This window comes from Eubalaena glacialis, chromosome 8, assembly GCF_028564815.1.
Source record: "Eubalaena glacialis isolate mEubGla1 chromosome 8, mEubGla1.1.hap2.+ XY, whole genome shotgun sequence".
NCBI lineage: Eukaryota > Metazoa > Chordata > Mammalia > Artiodactyla > Balaenidae > Eubalaena > Eubalaena glacialis.
Window position 1 is genome coordinate 70,841,345 of NC_083723.1, and position 27,058 is coordinate 70,868,402.

Consider the following 27,058-nt stretch of genomic DNA (forward strand, 5'->3'; position numbering starts at 1 on the left):
AAGGCAAATGAAATCTCTCACGCCTTCGTTTCAATGACTAAGACAAGAAGCTGGCCTTGTGGGTAGAGGTCAAGTGCAATTTGATAAGGACCTTGGTCTCAAAATATATTAAAGGTCAGAACATCATATAAAAGATTAGGATGAAGTTCCCTGAGCTGTTACAAGAACTAGAAAATGTCAAGTTTCAAGAGACCTTAGACATCTGCTAATAAAGCCCTTTCATTTTACAGATGGGAAACTAGAGCAGTGTGTTGATTAGCCTAAGATGATATGGGTACAGTGAGTGTTAAAACCAGGACAAAAGTATGGATCAATAATATCATTTGAATATTAATATTTGTAACTTCAGTAATTATTTACACTCTTTGTTTCCTTCCAATTGTAGTTATAAATACTGCTTCGTAAATACTTAGGGCACTCCCTAAAATGCTTTCTTCATCTGCCTAGGATGCAGAACTGGTTCAATATATGGATTACATACTCAAAGGAAGCTTTCCATGGAGAGGAGAGAGAACAGAGATAGGAATGCTGTGATTCTATTGCTTTTATTGTCACTCTCCCTTTCTTCTTATTTCTTTAATTCGAAAGGTCTTTGCTCAGTTGCATCCAGTATGTCTAAGGCAACATGCTTTAATATTGATGTTCTCAGGACATGCCATGTCAATTCCTCTTTCTTCTCTTCTTAATCTCTCTGTGCCTCATTTTTTTCATCTATAAAATGAGGGTGACAGTAGTACCCCATCTGTGAGAATTAAATGAGACAATATATATAAAGCATTTTGAACATTGCTAATACATAGTAAATGCTAATAATATTAGCTATTATTATGACCACTGTTATTATTGTTATTTGCTAAAACTTTTCTTCAGACACTGTCAGTGAAATACCGCTTTTTAAGGTAATAAGGCTATTCACAGGGCACATGGAAAAATCTGGCCAGATAGCCTCAATATATTATTTGAGATTGTTTTTAAAAGCCAGTTTAAGAGCAGAATAATTTTCAGATCCCATTGAAGATTGTTTCTTATAATTATAATGACATACGATGGCATAAGGGATACTTGTGTATGAACAAAATTTTTTTAAAGTGTAAAATTTTAAATTAGGTTACAAAAGGAAAAAGTTTACCAGCAATGTACAAAAACAATCCCATAAATATGTGAATCTCTCCTAATAATCTTATTGCACACAGAGATAAAGGTTTTATCTTAATTCTATAAGCTTTCTAAGGACTTTCCACTTCTCTGACTGTATCTGGGCCCTATCCCTGACTTACTGGACTTTCTAGAGGCTTCACTATTAAATTACAGTTTATTCTCAAAAAGAAATGGAACTTGCCCAGACCACAATAAAAATAAGTGTCTATATAGTGAATGTTATGCATGTCAAATGTTTTATGAACCCAACTTCCTTGAAGTTCATTTTAACACTGCAAGACAGGCATTATGATCCTCATTTTTCAAATGAGAAAATGGAACCTCAGAGAGATTGACTGACTTTCCCAAGGTCACACAGCTCATGAATGCCATAACAGAGTTTCAAACCTAGCTTGGTCATTTGCCATGTGGAAAGTTTAAGGGGCTTTATTGAAAAAAACAGCATTCTGAAACTATTATCTTTTAAAACATATATAGAAATATTATGAATAAAACAAGAGAAAAATGAATGGAAATATAAAAACGGAAGAAATATCTTTTTAAACCAGCTGTTCTGTGAGAAACCAGTGGTTCTATATGGCAGTATTTAACAGAGTGACCTAGCAGATAAAAATATGTGTATGTACTTTTACTCTGAGCAGCAGATGTTGTTAGATTTTTTTTTCATTTAAACATTTATTAACATGAATGATTAACTTGATCTTCCTTGAAAATAAATTTTGAAAATATTTTTTGTGGCGCATTTGAGACTTCTAATTGTCCTTTGGGATTACTTGTATCCCAGTTTCCTTTAAAGCCAGTATTACTTTAGGAACATCCTAGAAGCATAGTGAGAGGAAGGGGAGTCAGGATTCATATGCAGGTAAAGACCACATCTCTGGGTTTTCCAGGAAGCACAGAGCATTATGGAAGAGTAGCAGCCTCCTACAGCAGCTCTGTGTCTGGATTTGAGAATGGACATGTATTTGGAGAGTGTTAATGGTCACTCCTGGCCTTCATGGGGCCTTTGGTTTGCCTTAAATTTTTTTTTTTTTTTTTTTTTTACGTAGCAGGCTCTACTGCCTGGTAATATTTAGATGCCAGTTCCCACGTACAGTAATCATATGTTGGAAGGAAAGTGGTTGTCATAAAGCATGTCAGTGTTGCCATTTATTGAGGAAAAAAATTTTACAACTGCTATTTAGAACCAGAAATGTTCTGTGGAATCATATGGTACTCTTGTGTGTATAAAGGGGTAGATGCAGTCAAACTGCGTGGAGCTCTTCAAGACCTACTGAAGAGCCTCATCCACTTTGAAAGAGAGTTGCTTTTTAATAATTCTCAGATTATCTGTATAAGTCATAGTAATTCATACTATCAAAAATAAAATTATCTTAAATATTTTAGGATCTCCAGCTGGATTTAATTAAGCAAGAGGGTCCCCCCCCCATGTTTATGCTCACCAAACGGTTGTCAATTCCATGTAAATTTTATGAAAGTCTTATGTATGTTTTTAAGATTCTGAATTAATTTTATTACCAATTATGGTACCATCAAACAAAAGAAGTGCTTTTCTAAAGTGAGGAGATTATCATGAAGTACTGAGAAAATGAAAACGGAGTGTAGATTCAGAAAAATTTAGGTTTGAATTTAGACTCTACCTCTTACTACATGGAAGACTTTGAATGAGTCACTTAATCTCTCTGGGATGCAGTTGCTTCCTCAATAAAATGAAGATGCCACATACCACATAGGGTTGTTGTGAAAGTCAAGAGCGTGATGCCTGGCCATACCAGGTCTCCAACAATTTTGAGTTTAAGGCAGTCGTTAGTAGTACCCTAGGAATTCTTCCCCAATCTCACTCCATTTCCTTCCCACTGAGAGGCAACTATTATTTGTTATCCTAGAATTTCTAGTTATTATCACCATGACTTACTTAATTACATGTTTTGTGTCCCTGAGCAATACCTTTTTCACCTTGTATATTTTCACACTTATCTTTCTATTCTCAGCTCAAGGTCACCTTCATGAAGTCTTCCTCAGTTCCCCAGGCCCAGCTCCCTGACTGTCCCTGCCTCTAGGATTGCTCTTCCCCAACCCATTCTCCAAATAGAATCCTGTCACTCTCCCAATCAACTCTAGAGACTCCCCTGTTCTCCTGGTCCAGGCTTAGAGATAAAGGAGTTGATGCAACACATGCAAACCACAGTGTTATTCCTAGGTTTTCTCAAAAGACTGATTAAAGCCCCCCTTGGGAAAGCCTTGCTACTCCCTGATGGATGCCTCCCTGGCCCTCTAGGAGAGGTGGAGTCTTCATAGACCTGTCCCAGAGAGGCCTGGATGCTTTCTGGCAGTGAAAGATGAACCCCACCTTAATATTTACTGGGACCTTCTCCCCATGGCTATTGGACAGGTCTTTAGCTCCTCGTGTTCCTCTGAACGAGGAAAATGCGGAACAGAGAAATGCTGACCTACTCTGACTTCAAAATATAGTTTTTAGGGGAAGATACATTTTTATGTCATTGATGCAAATAATTACAGAGTACTCACTACTCTGAGTTCCACTTGATCAGTGAAATAATATAAATGAATGCCTTTGCTCATGACAGGGAAATTTATAGGGAGAAAACAAGTCTCATAAGCCTTTAGAAAAGATTTTTTTTTAAGATATAGGTCATTTCAAATCATCTCTGAAAATCCCTTCTATATTAAAAAATTAGTAAAAGTATATAAAAATAATGCCTAACTAATATGATTATAGGGAAGCTTTAGGTCAAACTAATGATGTAGGGAAACTATTTTTATGTATTCAGCCTGTAAATATCCACATTTTGGAATTAGAATTAAATATTACTAATTTTACCATAGAGATTTTTTAATTCTATATTTATACTTTCATGATATACTGATGTCATATATATAAATTACTTGATGCTGAGTCCTTAGTCAGGGACATAGTCTATAAATGCAACATTGTGCTTGGAATAAATAAGGTTCACTTGATGGAATGATTTCCATTGAGGAAATAAACTGGAGGCTTCTGCACTTGTTGGAAAGTTAGTCTCCAAATGCAAGTATTCCAAATGTTGCTTTGGACAAAGTCTTTAGGAAGAAAATAAAACTAGTTTGTGCTTTGAAAGCAGTTGACCTCAAAAGTTTTAGATTGATTCTAAATTGGAATTTTTTGCTGAGTTGTCTTGAAAGTTTTTTCATTTTGTTTTGTTTTTGTCATATGTACTAAAAGGTCCACAATGACCTAGGGCATCTGTTTATTTATATTATATAATGTTAGGAAGCCTGTTAGTTCTTAAATACACTATTAGGGTCTTCTCTTTCCCAGATAACAATATCATATTTCAAATAACTTGAGTCTCAGAGTTGCCAGCAACTCTTGAGAATGACTCCCCAAATTATTAGATTTTCAGTAATATGCAAGAAAAGACTTCATCATTTCCTGTCTAAAAACCAATATTGTTAGGACAATTTAAGAGATTTGGGGGAAAGAATTTTGCCCGGGAATCTTATGGGATCTCTCTCTGCCATGCTTTTATCTGAACCAACATGCACCACTGTGCCTTGCTCTGCCCTCAGCTCAGTCACAGATCCTCAAAGGCAGGTTCCAACTCCTAGAAACAAAAATTCTCTCTCATCAAGACCAGGTCACCCTTCAAGTGAAAACATTCAATCTAATTTGCTGAAGGTCGTCTTAATATTTCCTGGGCAGATGGGCTGGTGTTTCTGAGGTTGACAGATTGATGCCAACTTACCTGGAGTGGATCTTCATTCAGGTTCAGTTGAGTTACAGCTTCACAGTGTAGTGTTTTCCTTATGTCATAGTTCATTTCTGCCACACAGGATTTTTAACATAGAAGTTGGATTTTCCACGATCCAGAAAGAAGAATCATATAGGAAAGAAACATTCATGTAATTTTCTTCCCTTAAAATAACTATTTCCCTTATTCAGTTAAGGATCATTTTGTTTTTAGAAATTAAAATTAAAAGCATACCAAACGCCTCCTCAGAGAAGTCCCTCTTTCCTCTCTTCTCTGTTTCTCTTCAGGTAGAGATCTCAGGGAAAGTGAAAGGCAAGTGTAAAATGAAGAGCTAAAGTTAATTTCTAGCCATACTTCTCCTTAGGAACTTAAAGGGATGTTTCCTTACCCACACCTGGGCCACACCCAGTGAATCAGAATCTTGAATGAGAGGCCAGGAAACCAGTGTGTTTTTATAGCTCCCTAGGTGATTCTAATATGCATCCAAACTTGAGAAGACCTAGTGTTTCCAGTCCTGAAGCAATATTGAATACCTCTACTGTCCCCAGCTTGCGCTTGCTACTACGTATTACCTATGTGACTTTTAATACTGTCTATCCTGTTTTCATATCTGTAAAGTGGATGTGGTGAGTGGTGACGGCTGCTCTATATTTCTTCATCATGAAAACCACAAGCAAAAACATTTATCTTCCATATAGCAATTCATTCTGTTTGAGGATATTGTAAAATGCAGCAATGTGATTAGGATAATCAGTACATCATTTCCATCCCATTCACTCTGTTTAGAACTAAAGCTCCCAGCGTATTTAGTTAATGGCTATTATATTATTTTATTTTTAAATTTTTCATTCATTCATTCAACAAATATCTATTGGGTATACCTCATGATATACCCTTATGTAGAATGGCCCATCACAGAATCATGGATCCTAGGGCTGAAAGGGACCTAGTCCAATTTTTCCCAATTAGAAGATGGAAAAACTGAGATCTGGAGGGTATTGTATCTTATTCATGACTAGTTACATTAGACTAACATACCTACTTAGTGGCAGAGCTGGGACTAGACCCAAATACTCTTCCTTAATCTTTTTCCTGAGCCCTTAAGGCATATTTTATTACAGTTACCTGTTGTTGCATAAAATATTACCCCAACATTTAGTAGCTTAAAACAATAATCATCATTTATTATCTCTGGCTGTTTCTGAGTCAGGAATTTAGACAGAGCACAGGGGAAACAATTTGACTTGTTCCTTGATGTCTGGGGCTTCAGCCTGAAGACTTATAGGTAGGGGACTACAATCATGTCAAACCTCTTTCATCACATGCATGGCAGTTGATGCTTGGACTGTCAATCAGAACATCCATACTTGTCCCTTCTATGTGTTATAAGCTGAGCTTCCTTACAACATGGTGGCTGGGTTCCAAGGGCAAGTGTCTCAAGAAAAAGAGAGAGCCAAGGAGAAACCAATAGCCTTTTATAGCTGAGCCTATGAAGTCATGAAGAATCATTTCTGCCATACTCTGAAGGTCAAGTCAATTACTAAGGTATCCCCAAATTGAAAAGGAGTGAATGTAGACACAACCTCTTGAAGGAGGAGTGTCCACATCACATCATAAATTGATGTGGGATGAGATTTATATTGGAGCTGCCATTTGGGAGAATACAATCTTTCACAAGTCAGAGCTTATTTATGGGAGCCTGGTACAATCTGAAAACCATGTCCATCACTTTTTTCTGTAAAAGGGCAAGACAACACAACTCCATCAAGAATACGTCCCTGAAAAGCCAAAAGCCAATCATGCTTTAACAACATATCTCAAACATACACACACACACGCGTGTGCACACACAGACACACACACACTATATACATATATCCCCTCCACATTTAATATTCTGAGTTTATACTACATCTTCATGCTTATTAATGCTACATGAATGTTAGTAGTAAGATCCCTGAAAAAATGAACAAGAACTCTTTATTATTTTCCACAGTGTTTGGAAAGTGGAAGGAACTTTAGTCCCATCATTTGGACCCTCAAGAAATCAGAAAAAAATTATATCTGGAGATTTATTATATAAAGTCATATTAGAAAATCTCCCATTATTTTAGAATATATATCTGAATGTTAAGAGACAGGAATCATTGACAAACTTTAAACCTAATAGGAATTATTTTCTGTTGTGATTAACACAAAATAACCAGAGTGGTTAAAACATTTTAAATCATTTAACTAATTTGATTTCATGACAGAAAATCTTAGTTTTACTTTTTATTTTTAAAACTTACTACGTTGACACCTTGTTTTGGAAAATATTTTGTTTTTGTCAGTTGAGCAAATATCAACATAATTTAGTAGATTTAAACTGCTTCAGCTTGCAATTACTAGTTCAGCTACTGACACAGGGAGCCACTGTTATTATCTTATTTAGGGACCATCTATCATATTGCATGTAATAACTTAAGTGAATGCATAAAGATAGCATTAAAAGGTAAGATGAAAAAATCTCTCTAAGCCTTTCAATTTAATGTCAAAGTTAATTTGTTGTATAGGTCCCAAAGGAAGGACATCCTTATTAATTCATCCTTTCTAACCACTGAACATGTAGATGGTCTAAGTCCTTGTTCTTCTAATTTTCAAAGCTCTATCAATTTACTTGGGAATTATTTTCTAAATATTTTTAGAATTTTAAACATAGTCCTTGAATTAAAAATGTAGCTGGAACAGAGTCCTTGATTCAAGTATCATTAATTGAATAACCCTTAAGTCAAACCCCAACTGAAGAGTCCTTTAAAACTAACTTGAATTCTAAAATACATTCCTAAAGGAATACATGTATAAAATTTTTCTTGATGTTATAACACTACAAAGGCAATGTTGAAAGATTTATACATTTCCCAATCATGACAATTATATATTATATCCTATAAAAATGAAAATCTTGGATCATGTTATATGTGTCTTACCACCAATTTTTCAGAGTGCTGTACTCCATAATTATGGTGTACCTAAAACTGAAAGACCTGTTTGGAAAAATATCTAGTATTGTTAACCTACAAATGAAGGTCACAAGGCTTTTATAGATGGTTTATGAAAATTTTTCTTGTAGCATCTGTGTTTATGATCTGTTTGTCTATAATCGCTGTCCACAATTTTATTCTTAGCATGAACTAATAACATTTTTTTCTGTCGAGTCCAAAGCAGAATATGTATTTATTGAGTATACATTTGTGTACACATACATGCAGTAGAAGGCATAAATGGATGGGACAAGTGATTCTTGAATTCCTTTGCCACTCAAGTTACCCATAAACTGAAAGTGTGAGAACCACATATCTACACAATATCTAATTCCTTTTTGCCTGAAATTTTCACTTCATTAATTGATTCACTCTCTTCTGGCACCTGTTTTGGTATAATATAGGTGCAGTCTCTTTGAAATTATTTCCCAAAATATTCATGATTGCTGAGTGCATAGGTATGTTAGTCATTTTGTGAGTCGTGAGAAGTAGGAAAGTCTTAGTTTTTTCTGTACTGAGTACCTAGTTTATTTAATTTTGAACAAGGGAGTAGGAAAGAGGAACCCAAATCCCCAATCTTTAAGCCAGCTCTATAGAAATTAAAATCAGGAAGACATTACTGCATAGTCGCTAAGTACATGGACTACAAGACCTTCGAGATCTGATATTGAATCCCTGCTCTGCCACTTTCTCACCTGCAAACCTTCTCTCTTAGGATTGTTTTGAGAGAATTAATTTACGTGATGAGAATAAGGCCTAAAGCACCCACCATTCTAGGCACACAACTATTATCATACAAATAGGTCTTCACAAAAGCAGTACTCTACCTGTGATGCCCTAAGACCTGGACTTTCATTTTAAACAGGGTTAAGTAAAAATATTTCAGTGACCCAACTCAGTAGACCACTCAACTACTATTTACAGTTGTGACTTTCGTTTTGTTTGACTTTCTAACCCTCACGTTAGAATACAGTGTCAACAGAAGCAGAATTTAGGTTTAAATTCAACTAAATTGTATTAAAAACAATTGCATTTATGCTTTAATTAGAGTGTGTTGAAAAGCCCACCCTCCTTTGTGAGTCCACATGCCTTCTGACAGCCACACTTCTGAGATTGTAGTATATCCAACTGGAAAATATATTACATTTTGCTTTAACTCATTCCCCCCCCCTTCTGCTGACTGAATAAATTTCTTTGGGTATATTCCAAATGGCAATAGAAGTTTTCATTGTACTTAGCATCTGTGCTTCCATAAGATTCTTTGAGGGTGTCCAATGACATATTGTAGCTTTAATCCTGGAACTCTTAAGCTAATCAGAGATTCGAGGTTTTGTGAAATTTGGAGCATTGATTCTTATAGATAAAACTGGAGAAGAGGTAGTTGTCTTCATCTTGTCCATGCGAACAATTGCACGCGGGAATGCAAATGTCATCAGCCTGATTCCAGTCCTGCACAAACAATGATGTAGGGGTGGTTTCTTGTGCTTGCTTTCTCGGTAATTCTTTCTTTCCTTGGGACCTGATTCAACTTCCAGGCTGTCTCAAGAACCCCAACATTAAGAGCATGTATAGGCCTGCCTTACCTGACCATTCACTCTGCCCCTTTCAATCCTAGCTCACTACCCTTCCTGCTTTTCATTGCTCTGCCAGCTGGTGGCCCTTCTGAAATGCTGCTGTTACACTAATGCTTTCTCAGTCGGGTGTTAACTGACATAACGGCTTCACGCATCCCCTTTTTACCACTTCCTCACCCTATTGTTATGTTGACTGTGTGTATGCTCAAAAAGGGAGTGTTCGGCTGCCTTCTAATTACACTAAGGCTGCTTACTCTTCATTTTCACTAAACTAACCCTAATTTGGCTCTTTGGGACTTTATTCTTTTCTGGTATTAGCCACTTTCTGGAGGAGAAGTTCTTGCTTAGGAAAGTAAGCTAGAAAGCTGAGACCCTCCAGATCTTATAAAACCCTGAGTAAGAGACCAAAGACGTAATATAGAAATCTTTATTTGTGACCAAAATCTAATACCTGTCCCATAATGGTATACATTTCACCATTATTTGGTTCCCACACAGGCAGTACATAATTGTTGTTAGTAATTATGTACAGTACATAATAATTGTTAGTAGTTCATTCATGACCTCTGGCCATTTAACTTATTCCCATTGAAAATCTTATTATGTGTTTCTTTGTCTTAGTTTATGATTCAATTTTGTTTTATGCTTTTTCTTTTTGCCTTTCTATGATGATTTCAATACTCACCACACATGTGCTTACTACCGGGGCAAAATCACCATAGTGAAGCATTTTAATGACAGCTTTCTGTTTTTGATGGTAGCGCAAGGCAGCTTGTTCTTAGCGCTCTTTCACAAGGAATTGTGCGATGTCCCAAGGAAAAGAGAAGAGCTATTAAAATAGCTGATAGCCCTGATGCAATGTCTTCTATTTCTTGGCCACATTCTGGAGCGCTCCAGGAATGGATGTCCTTAATGACTTCTTTCCAAGAAAATGCTCCAAAGAAATAAGGTATCTTCCCCTCTCTAAGCAGTATTATTAAATGGAGCTTTTGTTGTTTGGCACACTGCCATTCAGAGGAGAGACATGATCTTGCCCCAGTGGGAGACAGAAGAGTACAAAATGTATCCTCTGGGTCCCAAGATCCTGACTACAGGTTAGAACACAGGAATGGTCTGTCAGCAGTTTTCTCCCACAGAAAAGTCCCTTCAGTTTCCTCCTTCTTTCATCCCTGAATACTGAGTGTTGCAGTGCCTAATACTCCATTCTGTTGTCACCACCCTCCATCTTTATAGAATTGTAGAGTTACTGAAAGTTAGGGAGCTTATAGTAGTCTCTCATTTTCCACATCTCACCAAATTTCCCACAAGTAGCTAATAGCAGGGCTGGGACTTGAATCTGTATCTCCAGACTCCCATTCAAGTTATTCCCCCTCAGCCCCACCCCAGTCAGCTACTTTATCCTTTCCCACTGTGTCAGTGATGAGCTCTGAATGATGCCAGTCATTTAGAGCTTTTTTTCTGGTGTCTTTCTCTTTATCATTTTTTATTTCTATTTTTAATTGTGGTAAGATACACGGAACATAAAATTTGCCATCTTCACCATTTTTAAATATATAATTCAGTGGCCTTAAGTACCTTCACATTGTTGCACAAGCATCTACCTCCAGAACATTTTTCATCTTGCAAAACTGAAAATCATACCCATTAAACAGTTACCACCCCCTGCCCCACGCCTTCCCACTGTGGTGGTATCTCATTGTGTTTTTTATTTATGTTTCCCTTATGATTAGTGATGTCGAGCATCTTTTCAAGTGCTTATTGGCCATTTGTGTATCTTCTTTGGAGACATTCTATTCAAGTTCTTTGCCCAAATTTTAATGCAGTTTTTTCTTGTTGAGGGTTTTGGTTTTTATTTATTTACTTATTTTTGGATAACTTATATAACACTTGTCTCTTCCTGAGAAATGTCATGCTAAAAAAAAGATACCATTTCAAGATATAACATGGGTGTAATTTACGTAGAGTTGCCAATCTGGCATTTTTTATCAAAGATAGATCACAAGCCTAGTCACTGAACAGTTTAAGCATTTATCTTTCTTACGTCTTAAAATGTAAGGATTATGTTAGACATAGAGGTCTATCTTATTTACAAGTACTGTTTGAGTGTCTACTCAAGATGGCAGATCACAGATTTCACATACAGTGGGAGAAAGAAAAAAAAATTGCTGAACAGAGGAAATAATATGTGGTTAAAGAATTCTTTCTGGCATTCTTTGCATACCAGATATTGCTGAGGTTAAATATTGTAACTACCTTATAGTCTGTTATTTTGCAGTCAGGGGTTGCCTTTATTTCAAACACAGATGTTGCAAAATTTAACTACTCAGCTACATTTAAATAATGTTACAATGATAGTGTGTATTAGTAAAGGCAAATGTGAATGTAAGAATTTGTTGTTCTCTCCCCTGCTGGTGGGAATTTCCAAAAAGCAAAACGGTCATAAGAAGTAAAATGGAAAACTTGGGCCATATTCTATAATATCACTGAACCTGTTCTGCCTTTGTTTGTGTTTTGTTAGGAGTTGTTTTTATCAGTGTATTATGACTATTTTTTCACTGGTCATTGTGATTCATTTCCCTTTACAGTTTAGTAATTACATTTGTGAAATATATTTTTAACACCTAATCACCATCAGGGCACTCTTAAGAGATGTAATTAGAAAGACCATCAGACATTCTGTCTTAAATGTATTGCTAATTTATTACTAACTCATTTTTTTATTGCAACTTGCTATTGGTATCATGAATGGAGCTTTAATTATAGAGAATGCTCCTCGCTGAAATGGCACTCCCATTGATTTAAGTGCCTTCTTTTAATTTATGGAGTATTCCTTTTGGGGGATTATTGTCAAACATTTTTTAATTATACTTCCAGTTACTGGAAGACAGATTGAAAGCAGGGCCAAACAATTAAGGTGTGATGAGCATAACTTTCCCTCCTCTCTACAGCTTTCTTATTCTGTGCTCCAAAGCTACACCATAGGGAATGTTCCTATTAGCAAGACTAAATAAAACCCGGAACCTACATTCCCAAACCAAATCACATTCGTTAAGTTTACTTCTTTGGTGTTCCTAATTAAATTTATAATTGGATAAGTCTTGTTTTATGTACCATAACTTCTTTATATACTTAATTTTTTTAAAGTGAACTGGCAAAACAAGTTATAAACAAGTTCGTCACAAAGACCAAACTTTCTTTAATAAAGCAGGTAGCAAAATGTTCTCTTCACCTGAAATATTAGATCGCCACATTGAAATTGACTTGGACACCGTCTATTTAGATAAGTGTCCTTTAGATCAGCACCTTGAACATTAGCTGTTGGGGTCATGGTGGGAAACAACTGCTATGATGGAAACTATATCATCATGGCTGACAGGGATCCAGTTTGGCTGACCATCCCTGATGTCTTTAATCCTGCTTAATCTCCCTGCGTTTTCAAGGGAATCCAGCTAATTTTACAGAACCTTTTGAACTGCTTACACAGTCATGCAAAAAGGATAATTTCCAAGGTGCTCAAATTTCAGGGCAATGGATCCTTAAATAATTTAATAAGAAAAGGAAAGCTTTGTAATGATTAAATTACATTTGATGGCACTTTTCTCTATTAGTAAATATATGCTACTGGAATTGGAAATACAGGGGCAAGCTTGTCCCTTGTAAGGTGGTAGGTGAAATATCTTTGTATGGAATCTCAGGAATGTGGGTGCATAAGGGTAGCTCCCACTCAAGCATTCTCTGTAGTGCATAATGGCTCATAAGAGCAAGAAATGCATCTGACTCAGTAATATTTAATGAGTGAATTTATAAATACAAAAAGTCTCTTTACAACATGAGGAATATAGCCAATATTTTGTAATAACTGTAAATGGAAAGTAACCTTTAAAATTGTATTAAAAAGTTTTAATTAAAAATAAATAACTAAAAGAAAAATATTCTTAATCACTAGAATCAGAGAAATTAAAATTTAAAAAAAATTTTAATTAAAAAAAAATAGTGCTCTCTGCCTCATTCCACCCCACCTCCATTTTTGCAAACACAGATGTAGAGATACATGCACAATGAATAGCAAGGTTATGGAAGAGAGGAGGGAAGTGGAGAACGCCAGGGCTGGTTTACAGCTGGTGAGCATCGGTATAACAGTGCCCGTGGTTAACAGCCAGCAATTGTTCTGACTGGTGGATGTTTAAGTAGCAACAGTTGTTAAATATGTTGAATAACATCACAGGTTATTTCTTTATTTAACCCATTTTGTTCCAGGCTAAGCACCTTCTACTCTAATATATCCCTGAGATCAGAACCAAACAGAATTCCTGAAGGTAATTAAGAGAAATTGAACTGGGCAAGAGAATGAACTGTGGTCATGGGTTACTTCTATCCCAACTAGACCAAGCCTCAGAGGCTTCACTGGCAGAAGGTTGAATCCGGCTAGGGAAAACCTTTGATATGGGGCAGGGTAGTAAGTTAGAGTGTACACTAGTTTGGGAATCTATGGTTTAAGTTTAACCAGAGCTCTTTCACTAACTTTCTAACCAATTTAAGGGAAGTCATTTCAGTAGGTTTTCAGTGAAAAGTTTGGAAAATTTGAACTTTAGAATTCCTTCCAGTTCCATCATCTAATCAAATCAGGCATATCTTTTTCTAAAAGAGGATTTTTTCAATAGTGTGTATAAGGACACAGTAATATGTATATAAGGACTAAAATCATAAACCTACCATTTTAAACTCCTGTTGGTATTTGTAGAATGGTTTGATATGTGTATGACATGGAATTCTACCTAAATATTTTAAAGTTTGACTTAAAGAGTTATTTGTGAAAGTGGACTTTCAAAACAAAGCACCAACTCAGTCATCTAATCATCAGATTTTCAATAATCCAGACAAGTTATGGCAAAGACCTGCCATTTCTATTCCAATATAACAAAGAAATGCTAATTAGTCTGCAACATTTGCCTGTAACTACAGTCTTTTCTGCAAATAAAGAGAAAGCAACACACCTTTCATTCACTGAAATCAAAAGCCAACTATTAGCCAAGCTTGCCTGTTCATTCCTTGAGTATTGATTGCACATTATTATTGGTAGATATAATTAGTAACAACAGCTAATTTAAATGAATTTAAAGGATCCGTTGTTGCAGGACTTCTCAGAACCTTTAATATCCTAACATAAATATCCTAACGTAAACATAAAACTTTTCCAGAAAAGAGCACATGGTATTTCACATTTCTCAAACCTTTTCCCAGTGAACTATTCCTTCCTTTTATTTATGAGTTATTAAATAAGTGGTCACAGGGATCATATTTTAGAGAACACAATGTGGAAAATGCTGTTTATATTAATTTTCTATTGAAGGGTCAAATAGACCCAATATTTATCTAATTGTTATGCTATCTCTGTCTGCAAAAAATGTTTTTTATTTTATTGCAACTCAGAGCCAGTATTGGAGTAAGAAATACTCTTAATTATGATCCAATTGTCTAATTTTATATTGATGTCCAGAAAGGTGCAGTAATGTGCTGAAGTGTCATGTAGTGAGTTTGAGGTGGATCTAGGATTGCAGTATAGAGCCCTTATTCCTTAGCCCAGTATTTTTTTTCCATTACACTTCACTGACTCCTCTTCCCATATCTGTCATCGCTGATCTCAACAGAAGTGCTTATAAAGAACATATGAAGACGCTAATAACAATCAGGTGCATTTTAGGGTCTCCAAATAGAAGACCCTGCTGACAATTCAAATTCCATTTGTCCAAAACTGAGTTTACTTCTTTCTTGTTATAAGGCAGTGTATATGTAATGAATAAGAACATGGAGTTTGGAAACAACCCACATAGAGCTTCTTCAATATATTCAGTGATTCCCGCATCCTCGTCTTTGTTCATACTGACCCCTTAGACTGAATTGTTTTTCTCCCAACCTCTAACATACTGAAATTAAACTTTATCTTGAGATGGCATTAAAGCACATGTAATAAGTTCATGATGTATTTTTAATTAAATTTAATTAAACCAAACAGTTTCTATCTCCCCTTTCCCTCTCACGGCTGCTACTGGAGATCCAGTACTAGAAAGTATCCACGAGATTACGGTGCCCTTCCCTTAAATTAATTTTAATTGGCCAAATTTTATCTAATTATCCATTAATAATATCCATTTGAGTAGTGGCACACTTCTGAACTGCACAAGATTCTGAACCATTTCTCCAAGATCTCTCTATTTATTAATGTTGCCCAGCTGACTGCTTAGAGACGATCTCTCTGTTTCAGTCAATAAATGTTTGTTGAGCACTTACTATGTCAGGTCATTGATGTGAGTGAAAGAAAAAGTCTTAATTTTTTTCAATATGGCATCATTTTTATTCTGCTTCACTTCTCATCTAGATTCTTCCTTTTACATTGTGTGCCAACCTATTTACCAATAAAAGCTTCCCTATTCAGAGGGTGCCAGTTTTTACCAGCTAGACTAGGAGCCTGGATTTAGATGGGATTTTAAACTCATGATGAGCAGCAGGAAGGCACTCTGTTTTGCTTAATGTAGCCACATAAATTGGAGTTATGACCACATTACGCCTTGGCAAATTAGTTCCTGTACTAGTGAAGAATGATTTTCTAGTAGGTTATATAATCAACGAGTTGTCCAAACAGAAGGCACTGGTAAGGCAGCAAACCATCATACCCTGTGGTTCCAGGGTTCCACAAAATTCACTTACCTACTCACTTGGATTGTATCTACAGGACCATATTAAATCGAGTTGTCTTCAAAAGAAATGCCAAATTTCAAATCTGAAACAGGCTCTAGGCCTTGGGGGACAGAATGCCACAGCTGTTTTTAGATAAGCAATGCCTTCCTCCTCTTTTCTACCCTTTGCCCATACCCCTCATCCTACTCCTTGTTCTCATAGCCAGAGAAGTAAAGAAGAGGTTCTTGACAAATAATGTTCCAAAGGAGCAATTGCCTCTGAGATGCCTTTTATAGCTTTGGGCTTTGTACCAAGGCTGGGGAATATTTAAGACCTCAGAAATTCCACTTTTGCTCCATGCAGAAGAAAAAAAGAAAATTTTAAGTAAAAGGGCAGCTCTTTCTCATGGCTTGCAGGCTTAATTGACTATGGTGGGTTAGAAATTGCCATTGAGCCAAAAGAGCATTTTCCAAAGTATATTCTGTACATGGATCAATAATTGTTATTATTAAAAAATATTTCTCATGGTCAAACAGGTTTGGAGAATGAAGAGTTCAAGTCAAACTAGTGTTTTTGGTACAGGAAAATTAGATACTTTAAAGTGCTAATGTCTCTGGTACATCTCTAAGACGAATATAGAAAACGCTTAGTTTCCTAAACTTCTTTGGCCATGGAAACTTTATTTTATGCTGCTTCTCATGGGATTCCCACTATTCTATGGAGTACACTTTTGGAAACGCTGATCTATGAGAATAGACACATTATTTTCAGACACTGACGTTTCGTATTCTTCCCCCAAAATAAAAATAGTGTAACTTTACTTTCCAAGGAAATCTGTTCTCTTTAAATGAAGAGTAGTCTATTTAATCACCATCATTGTATTAGTGATTTAGATGCTATTTATTCACAGGAGGAGTGGTTTCCACTAACCAGCACACCCCTGCAACACAGGGATACAATTTTCTAGAGATGAGATGAGTGATGGGTGCTCCTTTGTGGATTCAGAGCAATGCATGTTCTGTTGTCCCACTAAGTAACTGAACCACTGTCCAAGGTTACCTTATTTCTGTATTCTAAACCAGGCTCCCCAATCAGGTGTTTAGATTCCACGTCCATCTGGCTTATATGTGGGCTTCCACAAGAGCTTTTGTTTAAAAAAAAAAAAAAAAAAAGTGGTCAAAAGACATTTTGCTAAGTAGCTAAACTACTGAGACAGATCCAGGGGCGTCAATTTGCTTTACATATGGAAGTGTATTCTTCTCCTATTCAAGGAGGATATGGATACGGAATCAGTATGAAACTGGCATAGAAGTGAAGCTTTTTGCCCAAAACTAAAGAAATAATAAAAGCAGAAGCCGAAATAAGAATCTCTTGGCTCCATAATTAGGGCTCTTTGGGTAAAGAATAATCCTCCCTGCCTTACCAAATTCTGACCCTAATTCATCCCTTAAACAAAGCAACCAATATTTACTGACCATTTACTATGTTCCAGACTCTTTTCTAGGTTCTAGGGTTACAAGACTAAACAATGTCCTTGTTGTAGAGAAGAAATAGGAGAAACATCAAGAAGCAAGTAAATAATCTGATGTCAAAGTTAAGCTCTGTTCTGGTTTTCTTGGAGTCATCTTCCAGGTGTACCATATGACTGTCTGATCACAAGTTCTCTGTCTCACCTGTTCCCATTACAATTTGAAAGTTTCTAAGTTGCATTTTTGTCTCCATTAGCTACTGTTTGCCTGATTTTGTCCTTTTCTACCTGGGTCCAGGTTCAACTTTCTAAGCTTAGAAAGTTAGAAAATTTCTAACTTCTAAAAAACTGAATTAGAAAATTCCTGCCTATCAAAAATTCCACATTAGTCTTTCTCTAGATTCCACCCTGCAACCTACCCATCCTTTAATCATCTGTTCAGCTAATATTAGGGCTCTGTTAATTCATTTTGGGTTTTCCACAGCTGTTACTCTTATGAACTTTCTTCATTCTTTTTTCTCTTTCTTTGAAGAATCCTAGAGAAGGTGAATTACTTCATTCCTCATTCTGGTTCTATTCTATTTTGCCTTGTTTATCTCCCTTAAATTCTGAAAGCCCTGTCTTTCTTCACAACTCTACCTATGCGTTCTTTCTCCTATCTTCACAAATCACCATGAAACACCGCACCAGAAATCCCGTGTGCTGCACCTAAGACCCAGCACAGCCAAAATAAATAAATAAATAAAGATTTTTTAAAAAACACTTTTCTCAAAGAGAGGCATACCTACAAGGTACTGTTTAACCCTGGACAATTACAGTTGAAATGTTCTGACTAGAGGCAGGTGCAGTACAGCCCAGATATACTATAAAGTTACACATGAGGAATTTGTTAAGAGTTCAAAATAATGCAAGACCATTTAAAATTACAGACCTTCAATTACTAGGAAAAAAGAAAGGACTTTGCTTCTTGGCTAAACCTCTCCATCATTTCCAAGTGTTCAGTCTCAGATCTATTTTCATTCACCTTAGTTGTTCATGGTACAAATGTAAACGCGGTATGTGGGGCTTTGAAAGCCTGGACGTCCCGTTTCCTAGGCCAAGATGACTACGCGGCTCCATTCACCTTAAGGGTGACAAGTCTCCCACCGCTTCTGGTGCTCCGCAGTGTAATGATACCGTTGAGTCAAAACCAAGCAACTGATACTTTATAAAATATCAAGTGACATCACACATGTGACATAGATAGAACAAGCCAATTAACTGCCTAATCGCCCCATATTCACCTTCATAGAGAAGCTGGCTTCTCACTGTGCTTAGCTCTCACATTTGGAATTAACGAGCAGGACTTTCATGGGAAGAAAAGATCTGGTTTTTTTTTTTTTTTATTTTTTTTATTTTTTAAGGTTGGATTTCCTTCATTTATTTCAACAAAACAACTTACAGCAACATGTGGAATACCAAAGTAGATATGAGAATCCAGCTGCCATCTATTAAAATATTAAAGGTTTGCAATAATATAAAACAATGCCACTTTTCTCATTATATTTAGTATTTTTTTGTTTTGTTTTTGGTTTTGTTTTTTTAAAAACATCTTTATTGAAGTATAATTGCTTTACAATGGTGTGTTAGTTTCTGCTTTATAACAAAGTGAATCAGTTATACATATACATATGTTCCCATATCTCTTCCCTCTTGCATCTCCCTCCCTCCCACCCTCCCCATCCCACCCCTCTAGGTGGTCACAAAGCACCGAGCTGCAGATCTGGTTTTTAATTCTTATACCTGTAATGTTCCATACATCCTGCTTCTCTCAGGGATGAAATCCTAGGACTGTCATACTCAACAGACCCTTAGAAATTCATTGTATGTCTATGATTTCCTTCTTAAAAAGTAGGATCTAACTAAGGAAAGCTGTACCAATTTCACAGGTATGTGAACACTTCAAAAGTCCTACCTTTCACATCAGGAAATAAGTCTCATCCAGTACTCAGGTAATAATATTCCCAATTAAGGGAGAAGAGCTCCTCCTCTTCCACTTACTTCCCCTTGCTGAATTCCTTCATTATCTGTCCTTGTACTGAAGCTAGCAATCTAAGAGACAACTTTAATTTCTCCCTTTTTATTTCCCTCCATGATCATATTGGTGCTTGTTGCTAAAGGGGGCCCTGTATTACTACATTCCTAGCCAAGGGTTTTATGCATTTACTTAAGGTTTGGAGGCAATCACTGAAGGAAGATACAATTACACTCATTTTGGTATAGGAAATGGGTTGGAGGGATGGAGACTTGAAGTAGGGAAACTGGTCATGAGGCTGTTGCTAGAGTCCTGATGAGAAAGATGGAGCTCTGAACTAAGGTGATGGAGAAGGGTGAACACTTTACCAAGATACCAAAGGCTGATAGAATGGGAGTCATGGAGACTAGATGTCAGGTATAAGGAAGTGGGTGGAATCAAGGGCCATCCCTGGTTTCCTATTTGGACAGTTCATGGATAACTGTGGAAGTCACTGACATGGGAATACAAGGAATCAGAAAGGGAAAAATAATACATTCAAGAGAGTTCTATGCTTCCTAGAATTCATCAGACCACAAACCACCATTATTATCAAAAATAACAATCATGTGTGAGTGATTGTGTGAAGTGCCAGAGATATATAGATAGCTAAAACATAATCCTTTTCTGAAAGAGGTTTCACATCAGGCTAGGTTGTTAAGTTGTGTACATACATAGATGAAAATGTGTGGCAGGCACACAAAGTGCCAAAATGTGGTTTGGGTAATAAATTTTCTAGGCACTCAAAACCTACTTTTCTACCCTTATTTTCACTTCCTGAGAAGCTCTAAGCTCCAGCTAAATTAAAGTTTTGTATTCCTTATTCTTTGGCTACCCCTAAATTTTTCTATCATCTCCATATCTCGTTTTTAATCTGCTTTCTCTGCCTATGTAGGTCTTTGTTTTTTAAAACCCTATTCAGTTCTCAAATTTTAGGTCAAAATACAAATCCTTCTCTCTTTCCCCCAATCAGAAATGATCCTTTATGAAGCTCTGTATTTGTACCATTTTATTGAACTTTTTACCCAGGCTGTATTATAGTTATTTTAGCACATGTCTTACATCATTCATCTTGCTCCCTGCCCCCATCCCCCCCACCATGCTCAGTTTCTTGTACTGAAACCACATCTCATCCAGCTCACCCATATTTGCATCCCTTGTAATGCCTTAGCTGTCAATACATGTGTGTTTTCCACTTACTAGTGGGCTTGAAGTGTCAGAAACAAGGGGTAATGATCAGCATATAAGATGACACTTGAAAATTATACTTTCTCAATCTCCTGGCATGCTAATATGTAAATTGAATACAATTTACTCTTGGGGACAAGTATATTAGGCACTGTACGATCAGGCCACTCAAGATGGTTGTTTTCTTGCCCTCTGTACATCTCCTGCTCCACCAGTCCTGCTTCTCTCACATGCATATCCAATCCCCTTAATTATAGGGCCTAATTAGTAACTGCCTACATGCTCACCCCCTGCCCCAGCTGCTGATTTCCCTGGTAACTGAGCCAACATGACGTCAATTCCCCTATAAATGGTAGCCGCTTCCTCTGCCCGCCCCGCCCCACCCGGTCGTGAAGGACGCTGCCACGGCCTGCCTGCCCTCTGCTGTAAACAGTGGGGTGTCGCTCCAGGACCTTTTGCTTACGAGTCCCCGTCCAATAAACCACTGAGTCTCTGTTGCTGTCTCCAGGCTCTTTGGTCCCAAGGCTGGGCAGCTATAAGGCTTGCAGGCCTGCGAAGTGCAGCCCAACAACTGGTGAGCCAACCAGGAGGCCAAGAAAACTCCCGTGAGCGCCGAGATGTCGGAAAATAAGGCTGGGGTATGGAAAGTTGCAGAGGTGATCCTGAGGAGGCCGTCCACTAGCATGTGGGGCTCTGTGGCAGCTGACCACCATGGGAGATGTCTTTCTCTTCCGTCATACTGATGACATCCTGTTAACCTTAGAGCCTTCTTCCGGTGTGAAAGTAGCAGCCCCGTGCTCGTGGCTCATCTGACTGCATAGGGATGGCTGGTGAATACAGACAAAGTGTAAGAACCTGGATTATCTATCAAATACTTGGATGTTAGCTGGTCGGGTAAGATGAGCATACCCCCGACCCACCACCCCTAAACAACTACAGACACAGGCTTTAGGGGTGTTACCTCGGGACAGGCTTGTCAGTTGGAGGTGGCTAGTTCACCAGAGGGTTTGGCTGGGGCCTGTGGCAACGGCAGAATGTCCTTGGCTTCTGGTCCAGCTGTGGAAGGGGGCAGAGCAACAGTACTGTTTCTTGGAACAACAGCTGCGTGCGGTCTACAGCGCGTTACAACAGGTGGAAGCCATTACTCGAGGTCTACGGAGTCGTAGAGTAATGCAAAAAACCCCACTTGCGGGGCTTCCCTGGTTGCACAGTGGTTAAGAATCCGCCTGCCAATGCAGGGGACACGGGTTCGAGCCCTGGTCCGGGAAGATCCCACATGCCGCGGAGCAACTAAGCCCGTGCGCCACAACTACTGAGCCTGCGCTCTAGAGCCCGTGCTCCGCAACAAGAGAAGCCACTGTGATGAGAAGCCCGCGCACCGCAACGAAGAGTAGCCCCCGCTCGCCGCAACCAGAGAAAAGCCTGCGTGCAGCAGTGAAGACCCAACGCGGCAAAAACAAAAAAAACCCTACTTTACTGGTCGTGAAGTTCAGGAATGGGCCAATACAAATGCCGTACACTGACATTTCCCCCTGCCCTACAGCCCCTGTGCGGCCGGGCTAATTGAAAGGATGAAGGGACTACTCAGCAACTGACACAGAAAACTCTTCCAACATGAGGACATGTCCCAGGAGCAATCGTCCCAGTGCTGACGCCCTGTTAACCCAGAGGCAACTAGTCAACACAATCCAAGTTCAACTGTCGACCACCTAACGACTGCTGCCAAACGGTCGGTCAGGACAATAACTTGCTTTTGCCCTTGACACAGGATCTACCCCCAGGGGAACACATCATAAATGACCCTAGGACTGGCAGGTAAGTCCCCAGTGGTTTGGGTTTGCTGCCTCGTGGGGAAGAGGATTAGAAAGGGATTTACAGATCTCACCTGTCTTCTACCCAGCCCCACCTAAAACTACTAAGGTAATTAATCCAGGCCCCCTCCTGGAGAAAGGCACCATCATATTAACCCTGTGGTCCGTTGCTACACGCCTCTCCAGTACTCGGCACTGGCTGTGGGGACTGAGGATGGAGAGGTGGTGTGGTACTGCAGGCCAGGACGAAAACCACATGCAGGGGCGATGTGATCTCGGCGTGCTCTTACTGCCTGTGTTTTGCTTAATAGTCACGATCTCCCCTGTACTGTGCCTGTTAAACATCTTCCCTTTCCTCCTTAGTCTAAGTGGAGGGAATCTGTGGACTGGGTGACAGTGGTGGCCTCACTGTGAAAGGAGTTTGATTGGGTCCCTGTCGCGAGAGGACATCGTCATCCTCGTCTGGACTTCCATGAAAAATTGACCTGATAAGCGCCTGGCTCCAAAGTTTGCCCACCTCTTGGACTCGTGATACTCTTTAGCCGCTGGTGTCTGTATTGCATGTGTGGTATTTGGTTGGAATGTGCCTCTGTATACCTGACCCCAGGGATATCACGGAAAAGGGGCGGATCAAGATCGTAAGGGTCCTGCAGGGTGTGTAGGAGTGGAGTGTATCGTCAGGCCATTCAAGATGGCTGCTCCCTTGCTCTCTGTACATCCCCTGCTCGACCAGGCTCTGCTTCTCTCATGTGACTCTCCAATCCTCTTAATTATAGAGCTTAAATAGTACCTGCCTATGTGTTTGCTCCCTGCCCCAGCTGCTGGTTCCCCTGGTAACTGACCCAACCTGATGTCAATTCCCCTTACAAATGGTAGCCTCCTTCTCCCCCAAGTTGCAAAGATTGCTGTCATGTCCTGCCTACCATCTGCTGTAAAACGTGGGATATTGCTCCAGGACCTTTTGCTTAAGATACCCTCTCCAGTAAACCATGGATGTTTCCACCGCTGTCTCCAGGCCATTTCTTTGGTCTCAAGGTTCACAGGCCTGCAAGGTGCAGCCCAACAGGCATACAGTGTAGATACTAACTCAAACCATAGCAGAATATGTAAAACCTAAAAGTGGTACAATGAGTAGAGTGTTAGACGCAATGAAAACCACTCACCCCTAGTTGAAATAGTTTTCACACAAATCCCACTGATGAAATGTATATATTTTAAAATTTTTTCACCCCTTTATTTTTCCTTGTGTAAAATTACCTGCAGAGTAACGAAAAACTCTTATTTGTGACAAAGCAGCCTGTTTCTGACTGTTGCGCTCTTGAGTAGAACTGGTGACCACTTAGGGAGGGAACAAACAAGCCTTACTATGGAATAAATTTATTCTTAATAGCAACTTGACGCTTGAAGAATTTGTAGGAAAGAAAAATACTCAAGACTGCAAATAAGACTACTTAAAAGTTGGCTTTTGATTACCTGGAAGGCATAGCTATTAATCCTTTACAAAGCACAGATTTTATTTGTTCATGTCCATTGAGGTGACTTTTTTGTGGATGTTTCCATGGAAAATTTTCAGCAGTTCTTTTGATGCCATGTGTTAACTGAAGTCCATATTGATTGCTCTTGATTTCTCGGAATCTTTTATTTATGTCCTGATATGTAAAGGGGGCTCCAGAATTTCTTAATGGGAGAACTTTAGACAACAACAAGACAACAGTCTTCCTGGCTGAGAGGAAAGGCAATGGAACGTGCTGCTGCATTTGCCTCACAAGCTTACTGTACTTACATGGATTGTATTTAGGGTGACTTTGGACATTGATCTTCTTCAAGTCAAATAGACAAGAAAAAAAGGCCACAGTCGATATTAGAGCTGTAGTAATTTAAATGTCTTTGTTACTTTTATATTTTTCTAGGTCTTAGAAGACCGTCTTCAAAAACCCAAAATGAAGTTCACACTTACACGCTGGTGCTTGACCCTCTTCATCTTTCTGAATGTAAGTGAAACAAAGTTATTTTAAGCTATGTTAATCAAGAACGCTGAAGTAGTATGATTATGATTGGGCATTTGCAAGGGTAGACATTGTTCTCCAAAAACCAAACTATAATTTTCTTTAATGTTATGTTAACAAATCTCCTCTTAATATTATTCAAGGAAAACTATTACTAACATTTCATACATGTTAACTTAATTTTAAGAGAATTTACATTTTGTAATGTTATACGTCAAAGTTTATGGGAATGATTGCTAATGTAGCCCTTCTGTACCTGTTTGAATGAGGATAGTTAATTTTATTATGTAAGACTGTCATGTTATTTTAATCTTCAGATAAAGTACCGTGTAATCTGCTAAAAGTAATCCAGTACTTGGAAATGTAGGTACCTTCATGCTGTTTGAAATAAATTTTAAACAAGAATATTGTAGAAACTACTGGAATATTTTATTTCATCTCTGAATGTCTAAGCCTTATGTCATATTCTATAGATGCAGAAATATTGGTATATCCTATTCATACTGATATTGTTATTCATCTCAAATGAAATCCTATGTGATCAACTATATGTAAATATTTTTAAATTTTATTTCATAAAGTATATAACTAGACATAGATAGAAGAAATGATAAAGTAACTACTAGATAATAAGAAAGTTTGAGTATTATCCAGTCACCGTTTTTTGTTTTGTTCTGTTTTTTTTTTTTTACAAAGACTATATAACTTTCGGTATGTTTTTAAAAAAAAAAAAAAAAAAAAAAAAGTAGGTCACTTTTTTCAAAACTCTTACCTAATACATTTTAAAATTCAAAGACTGAATTTCATATATTTGCATGAGCATGACAGGTGTCTTATGGTTTGTGGGCATTTTTTTTTTTTTTACTAGCCAACATGATTGCATAGGGTACTTAAATGGCTTTGTGCTCTCTTCACTGTAACGTAAATTTTGCTTCTGTCTGTGTTTGGATTACCTATTGGATTTGGAGGATTTGTCCATAAAAAATTCGATACACCAGTTTCCTTCTAAAATACTCATTATGTTCCACATTGATGCTCTCTAGAGAAAAGGAAATTTTTAAATGACGTTGACTTTAATTATTCTAAAATGTCACTTCTTAGATACATTACTAACCACTACCAGTGTATTTATTGAATTCTACCGACCTGATTTCCAAATGGCCTTTAAAAACTATCAGATTGTGTCACCGCATTCCATTAGCCTCCTCTACTTTTACCAAAACTACCCACTCACTTTCTCTTCTTACCTGCAGTAATACAATAGGCTTAGAACAGTGCTTGGCACTTAGTGACTGCCAAAAAGATGGTAGTGATGACAATGACAACAACAATGATGAAGACATAATGCTTCTCAGAAGAACCTACTTTATGTTGTTGTTGTTCACTTAGCCATATTCCCCTATTTGTGTTGAGTTTATGATAATATACGGCAGTTTTGTTTATATAATGCTCAGGTAGAAAGTACACAGGACACCAGGCAGGCATCTGATCCTACCTGGAAGAAGCAGGGCTAACACTTTACAAAGCTCTATTTTTATCCTTTGTTATTTTGAAAGGTACGAGTAACTGAAAGCTACAAATAATCTGAACATAGACATTATCATTATTAAGAATGGTGACATGGAAAGTTGTTTACATCAGCTTGTGGATTCTGGATTCATAGTCCTGTTAGAGCAGTTCTGTCTGTGGCAATCAATAGGAATGTCTCCCTTCAACCCAGTAGCATGGATCCCCACATTCAGTAGGTTTGGACCATTCCTCAAAGTTCTACACAGAACAGCTGTCTACTTGTTCTGTCTCTGTACTTCTAGAAACCACCTGTAACACACAAGGAGGCTGATTGTCTTACATCAAAGTAGGAATTGCTTAAACACATGGCCATTCAAATAGATTGCTTTACTTCTGGACCCCATGATTGGTGTGGATGAAACTTTCTAGAATGTAAGCTCCATGAGGGCAGGGACCTTGCCAGTTTTGTTCACTGCTGAATCTTCAGAACCTAGAACAGTGCCTGGCATGTGGGAGGCACTCAAAGTATTAACTGAAAGAACAGTGATGTTTCGGCTGCGGACTACAGCTGTCAGTGGCAGCTTGGTGGTCGTATGTGTGGCGCCATCTACTGGAGCCTTTAGGAGTGACATCACATATACGGCGGCTAAACTGCTACATAGGACAACAATTAAGAGGTGGTTTTTGTTTGATTTTGGAAGAATCATGCAAGATGGCTTGAATGCAAAACTTTGAATTTCAATCTTTATTCAGAAAAGCAACATGCCCTTAATGTCTCATTTCTATCTGCATGTGAGCATAAAATTATATATTTACATTCCACAAATACATAGAATAAACA

The 27,058-nt window shown here is 37.9% G+C and overlaps 1 protein-coding gene across 1 annotated transcript in view; it reads left to right on the top strand.

Annotated features, from left to right (window-relative positions):
• CALCR (calcitonin receptor) overlaps nt 1–27,058 on the top strand; it is a 144,712-nt gene that overhangs the window by 57,105 nt on the left and 60,549 nt on the right. The window contains exon 3 of the mRNA XM_061197787.1: nt 24,613–24,693. Coding sequence (XP_061053770.1) covers nt 24,613–24,693 — 81 coding nt within the window. The remainder of the gene's footprint in view (nt 1–24,612; nt 24,694–27,058) is intronic.